The sequence below is a fragment of the Coregonus lavaretus genome (genome assembly GCF_964263955.1).
Source record: "Coregonus lavaretus genome assembly, chromosome: 23".
Taxonomy (NCBI): domain Eukaryota; kingdom Metazoa; phylum Chordata; class Actinopteri; order Salmoniformes; family Salmonidae; genus Coregonus; species Coregonus lavaretus.
In genome coordinates this window covers 24,756,208-24,767,909 of record NC_140010.1, presented here as the reverse complement: position 1 = coordinate 24,767,909, position 11,702 = coordinate 24,756,208, and the positions used below count along the sequence as shown (strand labels likewise).

Below are 11,702 nucleotides of genomic sequence, written 5' to 3'. Positions count from 1 at the left end.
CTAAGGGGACAGGACAACTTCACCGCATCAAAGGGACGATGGACGGGGCCATGTACCGTCAAATCTTGGGTGAGAACCTCCTTCCCTCAGCCAGGGCATTGAAAATGGGTCGTGGATGTGTATTCCAGCATGACAATGACCCAAAACACACGGCCAAGGCAACAAAGGAGTGGCTCAAGAAGAAGCACATTAAGGTCCTGGAGTGGCCTAGCCAGTCTCCAGACCTTAATCCCATAGAAAATCTGTGGAGGGAGCTGAAGGTTTGAGTTGCCAAACGTCAGCCTCGAAACCTTAATGACTTGGAGAAGATCTGCAAAGAGGAGTGGAACAAAATCCCTCCTGAGATGTGTGCAAACCTGGTGGCCAACTACAAGAAACGTCTGACCTCTGTGATTGCCAACAAGGGTTTTGCCACCAAGTACTAAGTCATGTTTTGCAGAGGGGTCAAATACTTATTTCCCTCATTAAAATGCAAATCAATTTATAACATCTTTGACATGCATTTTTCTGGATTTTGTTGTTGTTATTCTGTCTCTCACTGTTCAAATAAACCTACCATTAAAATTATAGACTGATCATGTCTTTGTCAGTGGGCAAACTTACAAAATCAGCAGGGGATTAAATACTTTTTTCCCTCACTGTATATATATAGTACCAGTCAAACGTTTGGACACACCTACTCATTCAAGGGTTTTTCTTTATTTTTACTATTTTCTACATTGTAGAATAATAGTGAAGCCATCAAAACTATGAAATAACACATATGGAATCATGTAGTAACCAAAAAAGTGTTAAACAAATCAAAATATAGTTGAGATTCTTCAAAGTAGCCACCCTTTGCCTTGATGACAGCTTTGCACACTCTTGGCATTCTCTCAACCAGCTTCATGAGGAATGCTTTTCCAACAGTCTTGAAGGAGTTCCCACATGATGCGCACTTGTTGGCTGCTTTTCCTTCACTCTGCGGCCCAACTCATCCCAGACCATCTCAATTGGGTTGAGGTCAAGTGATTGTGGATGCCAGGTCACCTGATGCAGCACTCCATAACTCTCCTCCTTGGTAAAATAGCCCTTACACAACCTGGAGGTGTGTTTTGGGTCATTGTCCTGTTGAAAAACAAATGATAGTCCCACTAAGCGCAAACCAGATGGGATGGCGTATCGCTGCAGAATGCTGTGGTAGCCATGATGGTTAAGTGTGCCTTGAATTCTAAATAAATCACACAGACAGTGTCACCAGCAAAGCACCCCCACACCATCACACCTCCTCCTCCATGCTTCACAGTGGGAACCACACATACGGAGATCATCCGTTCACCTACTCTGTGTCTCACAAAGACACGGCGGTTGGAACCAAAAATCGCACATTTGGACTCATCAGACCAAAGGACAGATTTCCATCTTCTTCTTATTGGTGTCATTTAGTAGTGGTTTCTTTGTAGCAATTCGACCATGAAGGCCTGATTCACGCAGTCTCCTCTGAACAGTTGATATTGAGATGTGTCTTTTACTTGAACTCTGTGAATAATTTATTTGGGCTGCAATCTCAGGTGCAGTTAACTGTAATGAACTTATCCTCTGCAGCAGAGGTAACTCTGGGTCTTCCTTTCCTGTGGCGGTCCCATGAGATCCAGTTTCATCATAGAGCTTGATGGTTTTTGCGACTGCACTTGAAGAAACTTTCAAAGTTCTTGACATTTTCCGTATTGACTGACCTTCATGTCATAAAGTAATGATGGACTGTCGTTTCTCTTTGCTTATTTGAGCTGTTCTTGCCATAATATGTACTTGGTCTTTTACCAAATAGGGCTATCTTCTGTATACCACCCCCTACCTTGTCACAACACAACTGATTGGCTCAAACACATTAAGGAAAGAAATTCCACAAATTAACTTTTAACAAGGCACACCTGTTAATTTAAAATGCATTCCAGGTGACTACATCATGAAGCTGGTTTAGAGAATGCCAAGAGTGTGCAAAGCTGTCATCAAGGCAAAGGGTGTTTACATTGAAGAATCTCAACTATAAAATATATTTTGATTTGTTTAACACCTTTTTGTTTACTACATGATTCCATATGTGTTATTTCATAGTTTTGATGTCTTCACTATTATTCTACAATGTAGAAAATAGTAAAAATAAAGAAAAACCCTGGAATGAGTAGGAGTCCAAAGTTTTGACTGGTACTGTATATACAGTATCTCACAAAAGTGAGTACACCCCTCACATTTTTGTAAATATTTGAGTATATCTTTTCATGTGACAACACTGAAGAAATGACACTTTGCTACAATGTAAAGTAGTGAGTGTACAGCTTGTATAACAGTGTACATTTGCTGTCCCCTCAAAATAACACAACACACAGCCATTAATGTCTAAACTGCTGGCAACAAAAGTGAGTACACCCCTAAGTGAAAATGTCTAAATTGGGCCCAAAGTGTCAATATTTTGTGTGGCCACCATCATTTTCGAGCACTGCCTTAACCCTCTTGGGCATGGAGTTCACCAGAGCTTCACAGGTTGCCACTGGAGTCCTCTTCCACTCCTCCATGACGACATCACAGAGCTGGTGGATGTTAGAGACCTTGCACTCCTCCACCTTCCGTTTGAGGATGCCCCACAGATGCTCAATAGGGTTTAGGTCTGGAGACCATCACCTTTACCCTCAGCTTCTTTAGCAAGGCAGTGGTCGTCTTGGAGGTGTGTTTGGGGTCGTTATCATGTTGGAATACTGCTCTGCGGCCCAGTCTCCGAAGGGAGGGGATCATGCTCTGCTTCAGTATGTCACAGTACACGTTGGCATTCATGGTTCCCTCAATGAACTGTAGCTCCCCAGTGCCGGCAGCACTCATGCAGCCCCAGACCATGACACTCCCACCACCATGCTTGACTGTAGGTAAGACACACTTGTCTTTGTACTCCTCACCTGGTTGCCACCACACACGCTTGACACCATCTGAACCAAATAAGTTTATCTTGGTCTCATCAGACCACAGGACATGGTTCCAGTAATCCATGTACTTAGTCTGCTTGTCTTCAGCAAACTTTTTGTGGGCTTTCTTGTGCATCATCTTTAGAAGAGGCTTCCTTCTGGGACGACAGCCATGCAGACCAATTTGATGCAGTGTGCGGCGTATGGTCTGAGCACTGACAGGCTGACCCCCCACCCCTTCAACCTCTGCAGCAATGCTGGCAGCACTCATACGTCTATTTCCCAAAGACAACCTCTGGATATGACACTGAGCACGTGCACTCAACTTCTTTGGTTGACCATGGCGAGGCCTGTTCTGAGTGGAACCTGTCCTGTTAAACCGCTGTATGGTCTTGGCCACCGTGCTGCAGCTCACTTTTGTTGCCAGCGGTTTAGACATTAATGGCTGTGTGTTGAGTTATTTTGAGGGGACAGCAAATGTATACTGTTATACAAGCTGTACACACACTACTTTACATTGTAGCAAAGTGTCATTTCTTCAGTGTTGTCAGATGAAAAGATACAGTGGGGAGAACAAGTATTTGATACACTGCCGATTTTGCAGGTTTTCCTACTTACAAAGCATGTAGAGGTCTGTAATTTTTATCATAGGTACACTTCAACTGTGAGAGACGGAATCTAAAACAAAAATCCAGAAAATCACATTGTATGATTTTTAAGTAATTAATTTGCATTTTATTGCATGACATAAGAAAAGCAGAACTTAATATTTGGTACAGAAACCTTTGTTTGCAATTACAGAGATCATACGTTTCCTGTAGGTCTTGACTAGGTTTGCACACACTGCAGCAGATATTTTGGCCCACTCCTCCATACAGACCTTCTCCAGATCCTTCAGGTTTCGGGGCTGTCGCTGGGCAATACGGACTTTCAGCTCCCTCCAAAGATTTTCTATTGGGTTCTGGTCTGGAGACTGGCTAGGCCACTCCATGACCTTGAGATGCTTCTTACGGAGCCACTACTTAGTTGCCCTGGCTGTGTGTTTCGGGTCGTTGTCATGCTGGAAGACCCAGCCACGACCCATCTTCAATGCGCTTACTGAGGGAAGGAGGTTGTTGGCCAAGATCTCGCGATACATGGCCCCATCCATCCTCCCCTCAATACGGTGCAGTCGTCCTGTCCCCTTTGCAGAAAAGCATCCCCAAAGAATGATGTTTCCACCTCCATGCTTCACGGTTGGGATGGTGTTCTTGGGGTTGTACTCATCCTTCTTCTTCCTCCAAACACGGCGAGTGGAGTTTAGACCAAAAAGCTCAATTTTTGTCTCATCAGACCACATGACCTTCTCCCATTCCTCCTCTGGATCATCCAGATGGCCATCGGCAAACTTCAGACGGGCCTGGACATGCGCTGGCTTGAGCAGGGGGACCTTGCGTGCGCTGCAGGATTTTAATCCTTGACGGCGTAGTGTGTTACTAATGGTTTTCTTTGAGACTGTGGTCCCAGCTCTCTTCAGGTCATTGACCAGGTCCTGCCGTGTAGTTCTGGGCTGATCCCTCACCTTCCTCATGATCATTGATGCCCCACGAGGTGAGATCTTGCATGGAGCCCCAGACCAAGGGTGATTGACCGTCATCTTGAACTTCTTCCATTTTCTAATAATTGCGCCAACAGTTGTTGCCTTCTCACCAAGCTGCTTGCCTATTGTCCTGTAGCCCATCACAGCCTTGTGCAGGTCTACAATTTTATCTCTGATGTCCTTACACAGCTCTCTGGTCTTGGCCATTGTGGAGAGGTTGGAGTCTGTTTGATTGAGTGTGTGGACAGGTGTCTTTTATACAGGTAACGAGTTCAAACAGGTGCAGTTAATACAGGTAATGAGTGGAGAACAGGAGGGCTTCTTAAAGAAAAACTAACTGGTCTGTGTCACGCCCTGGCTCTGGGGACTCTGAAATGTTGAGCCAGGGTGTGGATTTTCTATGTTTAGTTTTCACTCTGTAGCTTCTATGTTGTGTTTTCTATGTTTTGGTTTCTGTTCTAGATCGTATAGATCTATGTTGGGCAGGGTGGTTCCCAATCAGAGGCAGCTGTTGCTCGTTGTCTCTGATTGGGAGCCATACTTAGGTAGGCTGTTTTCATATGTTCTTTGTGGGATCTTGTTCCTTTTGGTTTGTGTTAGTACCGTTGGATTTCACGTATCGTTTGTTGTTCTGTTTGTCGTGTGTGCACTTAATAAAATAAGATGTACGAATATCACGCTGCGCCTTGGTCCTCCTCCTTCGACGATCGTGACAGAAGATCCCACCACACCAGGACCAAGCAGCGTGTCCAGGAGCACACGCAGGAGGTAACATTAGTAGATGTCCTCCTCGGTTGGGGGCAGATTACGGAGGAGGAGGCCGTCCGTTGCCAGAGGGCTATGAAGGGGGAGACCCAGGCAGGAGAGGAGAAGCGGCGCCAACCGGGCCGTGGTCGGACAGGCGAGAGGCACCCCCAAAAAATGTTTAGGGGGGGGCACATGGCATGGACGACGGGGCTGCTGGAGGCAGAGAAGGGGCGAGTTCGTGGACGAGGAGAGAAGGCCACCGGGTTACGGGAGCCATTGGTGAGAAAAGGGAAGGAAGATGTAGAGGCACGGCGAGAGGTACTGAGGTGTATGGCCAGTCCGGTCCGGCCCGTTCCTGATCCCCGTTTAAGGCCAGTGGTGTGTGTTCCCAGTACGGTCCGGCCTGTTCCTGTCCCTCGCACCAAGCCTACGGTGCGCGTCGCCAGCCCGGCCCGGCCTGTTCCTGCCCCTCGCACCAAGCCTACGGTGCGCGTCGCCAGCCCGGCCCGGCCCGTTCCTGCTCCCCGCACCAAGCCAATGGTGCGCGTTGCCAGCCCGGCCCGGCCTGTTCCTGCTCCCCGCACCAAGCTAATGGTGCGCGTCGCCAGCCCGGCCCGGCCTGTTCCTGCTCCCCGCACCAAGCCAATGGTGCGCGTTGCCAGCCCGGCCCGGCCTGTTCCTGCTCCCCGCACCAAGCTAATGGTGCGCGTCGCCAGCCCGGCCCGGCCTGTTCCTGCTCACCGCACCAAGCCAATGGTGCGCGTTGCCAGCCCGGCCCGGCCTGTTCCTGCTCCCCGCACCAAGCTAATGGTGCGCGTCGCCAGCCCGGCCCGGCCTGTTCCTGCTCCCCGCACCAAGCCAATGGTGCGCGTTGCCAGCCCGGCCCGGCCTGTTCCTGCTCCCCGCACCAAGCCAATGGTGCGCGTTGCCAGCCCGGCCCGGCCTGTTCCTGCTCCCCGCACCAAGCTAATGGTGCTCATCGTCAGGCCGGTACGGCCCGTTCCTGCTCCACGCACCAAGCCAGGGGTGCGCATCGTCAGCCCGGTACGGCCCGTTCCTGCTCCCCGCACCAAGCCAGGGGTGCGCATCGTCAGGCCGGTACGGCCCGTTCCTGCTCCACGCACCAAGCCAGGGGTGCGCATCGTCAGCCCTGTCCGGCCCGTTCCTGCTCCACGCACCAAGCCAGGGGTGCGCGTCGTCAGCCCGGTACGGCCCGTTCCTGCTCCCCGCACCAAGCCAGGAGTGCGCATCGTCAGCCCGGTCTGGCCCGTTCCTGCTCTACGCACCAAGCCAGGGGTGCGCATCGTCAGCCCGGTCCGGCCCGTTCCTGCTCCACGCACCAAGCCAGGGGTGCGCGTCGTCAGTCCGGCACAACCCGTGCCTGGGTCACCGGTGCCTGGTCAGGTACCGGTCAGCTGCTCCACACCGGAGCCTAAGCAATCCGCTCCTACGATGTCCAGTCCAGCTCCAGCCAGCGGGGCCAGACCGGACCAGGGGCGCTACGGGGGGATTGTTGGAGGGTGGTGGTCAAGCCCGGAGCCGGAACCGCCTCCGAGGAGGAATGCCCACCCAGCCCTCCCCTGTTCGGTTTATGTTTAGGCGCGGTCGCAGTCCGCGCCTTTGGGGGGGGGGGTACTGTCACGCCCTGGCTCTGGGGACTCTGAAATGTTGAGCCAGGGTGTGGATTTTCTATGTTTAGTTTTCACTATGTAGCTTCTATGTTGTGTTTTCTATGTTTTGGTTTCTGTTCTAGATCGTATAGATCTATGTTGGGCAGGGTGGTTCCCAATCAGAGGCAGCTGTTGCTCGTTGTCTCTGATTGGGAGCCATACTTAGGTAGGCTGTTTTCATATGTTCTTTGTGGGATCTTGTTCCTTTTGTTTTGTGTTAGTACCGTTGGACTGCACGTATCGTTTGTTGTTTTGTTTGTCGTGTGTGCACTTAATAAAATAAGATGTACGAATATCACGCTGCGCCTTGGTCCTCCTCCTTCGACGATCGTGACAGCCAGAATTGTTAATGGTTGGTAGGTGATCAAAAACGTATGTCATGCAATAAAATGCAAATTAATTACTTAAAAATCATACAATGTGATTTTCTGGATTTTTGTTTTAGATTCCGTCTCTCACAGTTGAAGTGCACCTATGACAAAAAGACCTCTACATGCTTTGTAAGTAGGAAAACCTGCAAAATCGACAGTGTATCAAATACTTGTTCTCCCCACTGTATACTCAAATATTTACAAAAATGTGAGGGGTGTACTCACTTTTGTGAGATACTGTATATATCCATTCGTATACCATTCACAGAGCCTACATGTCAACAGTGGCATGGCTTTCAACTGAAAACATTTGTACATTTATATTTTGTAAACACGAGGATTATTTGTATTCAACTATCATTAAATTGTTTTACTGAAATCCCAATTCCATGCATAACCCTTGGACTGAACTGTCCTGTACATTATATATTTGATCGTTCCCCCCAATTACCACCAACGTGATGCCATCTTAGATGGAGGAAAACTGATTCAGTTTGCCCTCCTTGAAATCAGCAACAAAATAAAGTTTTGTCACTAGCCATGGGCAACCTCATCTAGCCAGGTCATGGCACTGTTCCTGCAGAACTGAGTGAGAGGAGGTAAAGGGAAATGGGTTTTGGGAGTGACAGTACCTAAATTAGGAGGGCAGGGTGAAAAGCAGCCAAAGCTATCATCTGCTAAGAGCGCAACTCACAACACACATTCCTGGAGCAACAGAAATGGTAAACACATCTGAATGTAGATGCTTAATATTTCCAGCCCTAATTCCATCTTGTGACTGAGACATTTTCATACTATAATATTGTTGATTTTTAACTATGATTGCCACTTTGTGTCTGAGATGATATTGACATTGGCAATGGAGAAACATTAATTGTAGCAGCAGGGGTGTACTCAAACTGCAAAAGTAATGAAAATGTATTAGATTATGTTTTATATTTATATTCTGACTGATGGGGAAATCCAAAATCCAATTTCAAAAGCAATGCCAAACAACAACAGCCAAACAACCTCTAGTCTGCACACGAATAAGGACTTTTTTAGCAGCGAGGGCAGGAATGGGTGTCAAGTGTGGTTGTGCTCATACAAGGCTTGCCGGCATTTTCCAAAACCTGAAGACTGACTGGTTTACTTGCCTGCTTGGATTACCTCTGTTGATTTATTGACCTGGAATTCAGTGGAACAGTGATAGTGAGCACGTCAACAGGTTCTCTGCTCCAATGCAGAGCACAAGAACTCCATCCCCCTCCGAAGTTTGAAAAGTGTTGGTTGGATGTGAATATAGAACTAACTACATGTCAAGTCTATACTTTTACATTTTGTGTCAATTATATCTCCCCTAACCAAAAGATAACATTGTAAAGAAAGTATACATTTTAAAAAGTCAAAGCATTTAAAATATGTATTTTGATAGTGAAATAATAGTTAACATTGATCCTATTTTCTTCTCCTCTTTCCCTGCTTGGTATTGAAGATCTGTTGCCGTAAAGTATGACCTTCTCAAAGAGAAAGTCTTCAGAGACAACGAGCTGATAAACAGGCCCTGTTAAAAGCCCAAAAAGCGAGAGCAAATGTTAGGTGCCTCTGGTGAGACTATCTATGGCATTCAAGATTGCTCTGAAAAGCTGTCAAGGATATAAGACAAGGTAAGCAACCCCAAATGTAAGACTGAATGAATCTGTTTCCATGGAGAGTAGAATATTACTCATAAGGGGATAGAACTGAATGGGTCTGAGTATTGGATTTATTCAAGCCATACATAGAGTACAGACAATATGTGTAGCGTTTTCTGTTACTATACCTGTGCATCAATGATCTTCTGCTTGGCGTCTATGACAGCCTGCATCTCTGAATGGTCTCTCTTCAGCTCCTCCTCTACAGCAATTAACCTGTGAGTGACAGAGTATAGCCATCTCAGACGCATACAAACCAAAAGGGGAGGTTAGGCTGCATCTCAAATGGTAGACCCTGGTCAAAAGTAGTGCATTCGGAAAGTATTCAGACCCCTTGACTTTTTCCACATTTTGTTACGTTACAGTCTTATTCTAAAATGTATTAAATTGTTTTTTTCCCCTCATCAATCTACACACAATACTCCATAATGACAGAGCAAAACCAGGTTTGAAGAAATTTTTGCAAATGTATCAACCCCAAAAAATATGGAAATATCACATTTACATAAGTATTCAGACCCTTTACTCAGTACTTTGTTGAAGCACCTTTGGCAGCGATTACAGCCTCGAGTCTTCTTGGTTATGACGCTACAAGCTTGGCACATCTGTATTTGGGGAGTTTCTCCCATTCTTCTCTGCAGATCCTCTCAAGCTCTGTCAGGTTGGATGGGGAGTGTCGCTGCACAGCTATTTTCAGGTCTCTCCAGAGATGTTCGATCGGGTTCAAGTCCGGGCTCTGGCTGGGCCACTCAAGGACATTGAGAGACTTGTACTGAAGCCACTCCTGTGTTGTCTTGGCTGTGTGCTTAGGGTCGTTGTCCTGTTGGAAGGTGAACCGTCGCCCCAGTCTGAGGTCCTGAGCAAGTTTTCATCAAGGATCTGCTCCGTTCATCTTTTCCTCGATCCTGACTAGTCTCCCAGTCCCTGCCGCTGAAAAACATCCCCACAGCATGATGCTGCCACCACCATGCTTCACCGTAGGGATGGTGCCAGGTTTCCTCCAGATGTGATGCTTGGCATTCAGGCCAAAGAGTTCAATCTTGGTTTCATCAGACCAGAGAATCTTGTTTCTCATCGTTTGAGAGTCCATTAGGTGCCTTTTGGCAAACTCCAAGCAGGCTGTCATGTGCCTTTTACTGAGGAGTGGCTTCCGTCTAGCCACTCTACCATAAAGGCCTGATTGGTGGAGTGCTGCAGAGATGGTTGTCCTTCTGGAGGGTTCTCCCAGCTCCACAGAGGAACTCTAGAGCTCTGTCAAAGTGACCATCGGGTTCTTGGTCACCTCCCTGACCAAGGCCCTTCTCCCCCGATTGCTCAGTTTGGCCGGGCGGCCAGCTCTATGAAGAGTCTTGGTGGTTCCAAACTTCTTCCATTTAACAATGATGGAGGCCACTGTGTTCTTGGGGACCTTCAATGCTGCAGAATTGTTTTGGTACCCTTCCCCAGATCTGTTCCTCGACACAATCCTGTCCCGGAGCTCTACGGATAATTCCTTCGACCTCATGGCTTGGTTTTTGCTCTGACATGCACTGTCAACTGTGGGACCTTATATAGACAGGTGCGTGCCTTTCCAAATCATGTCCAATCAATTGAATTTACCACAGGTGGACTGCACAATGAAGTTGTAGAAACATCTCAAGGATGATCAATGGAAACAGGATGCACCTGAGCTCAATTTCGAGTCTCATAGCAAAGGGTCTGAATACTTATGTAAATAAGGTATTTCTAAAAAACTGTTTTCGCTTTGTCATTATGGGGTATTGTGTGTAGATTGATGAGGAAAAAAATAATTTAATCCATTTTAGAATAAGGCTGTAACGTAACAAAATGTGGAAAAAGTAAATGAGTCTGAATACTTTCCGAATCTATAGGGAATGGAGTGCCATTCGGGACACACCTATACAAGACACTATAGGCATGCCATTAAGCAGTCAATCTGTGATTTTGCTTTCATTCAATCAATCATTCATTCAAAGGAATTCAGACTGGAGTACGGGTTTGTTTTAAGCAAAATCTTCCAGAGGGTTGCCTAGTAATGCCTACCTGCAGATGATGCTCTTCATCTGGTTGTCCTTCTCCTCCTGCTGCCGCCGCAGCCTCTCCTCACTGTCCTCCAGGCGGGCCTTGTACTCCATCAGCAGTTTCTGCATCTGCTGCTCCTGGGCCAGCAGACGTCTCTCGTACTCCTCCAGACACCGACTAGACACCCGCAGGCGTTCCTTCAGCTTGGAGATTTCCTGTTCATACTGGCGGGAGAGAGGTGAGAGAGACAGAGAGAAAGAGGGAAAGAGAGAGACAGGGGGAAAGAGAGAACGATAGAGAGGGAAAGAGAGAGAGAGGGAAAGGGAGAGAGAGGGAAAGGGAGAGAGAGGGAAGGTGAGTGGGAGGGGATGATGGTGTTAGTCATGACTAAGACTACCTCTGTCTGCCTACACTGGCTTAGCAGGCTGATGTGTTGACTTGGATGATTATGAAGAAGACATCCATTTAACTTGAAAATGTTTTGGCCATCAAACCTTCATTGACTGAGACTCTGGCTGTGTCTTTACCTTCTTGGCGTGCCTGCTGTCCTCCCTGTTCTGATCTGCTGGGGCCGCCTCCTCCTCGTCATCGAACTGTCCGTTATTCAGTACCCACGCCGCTGTCCTCTCTACCGGTGACATGGTGACTGGCTCTACCGGCGACGCCACCTGCACCACCACAGATACCTGTATGTCAATCAAATCTAC

At 47.5% G+C, this 11,702-nt stretch overlaps 1 protein-coding gene across 3 annotated transcripts in view; it reads right to left on the bottom strand.

Annotated features, from left to right (window-relative positions):
- Nucleotides 1–11,702, bottom strand: part of LOC311150822 (ras GTPase-activating protein nGAP-like) — a 112,723-nt gene that overhangs the window by 2,272 nt on the left and 98,749 nt on the right. For all 3 annotated transcript variants that reach the window (XM_084188360.1, XM_084188358.1, XM_084188359.1), the window contains exons 15-17: nt 11,523–11,663; nt 11,017–11,219; nt 9,102–9,189 (exon numbers count right to left, since the gene is read on the bottom strand). In XM_084188360.1, the coding sequence (XP_084044486.1) occupies nt 9,102–9,189; nt 11,017–11,219; nt 11,523–11,663 (432 nt within the window). The remainder of the gene's footprint in view (nt 1–9,101; nt 9,190–11,016; nt 11,220–11,522; nt 11,664–11,702) is intronic.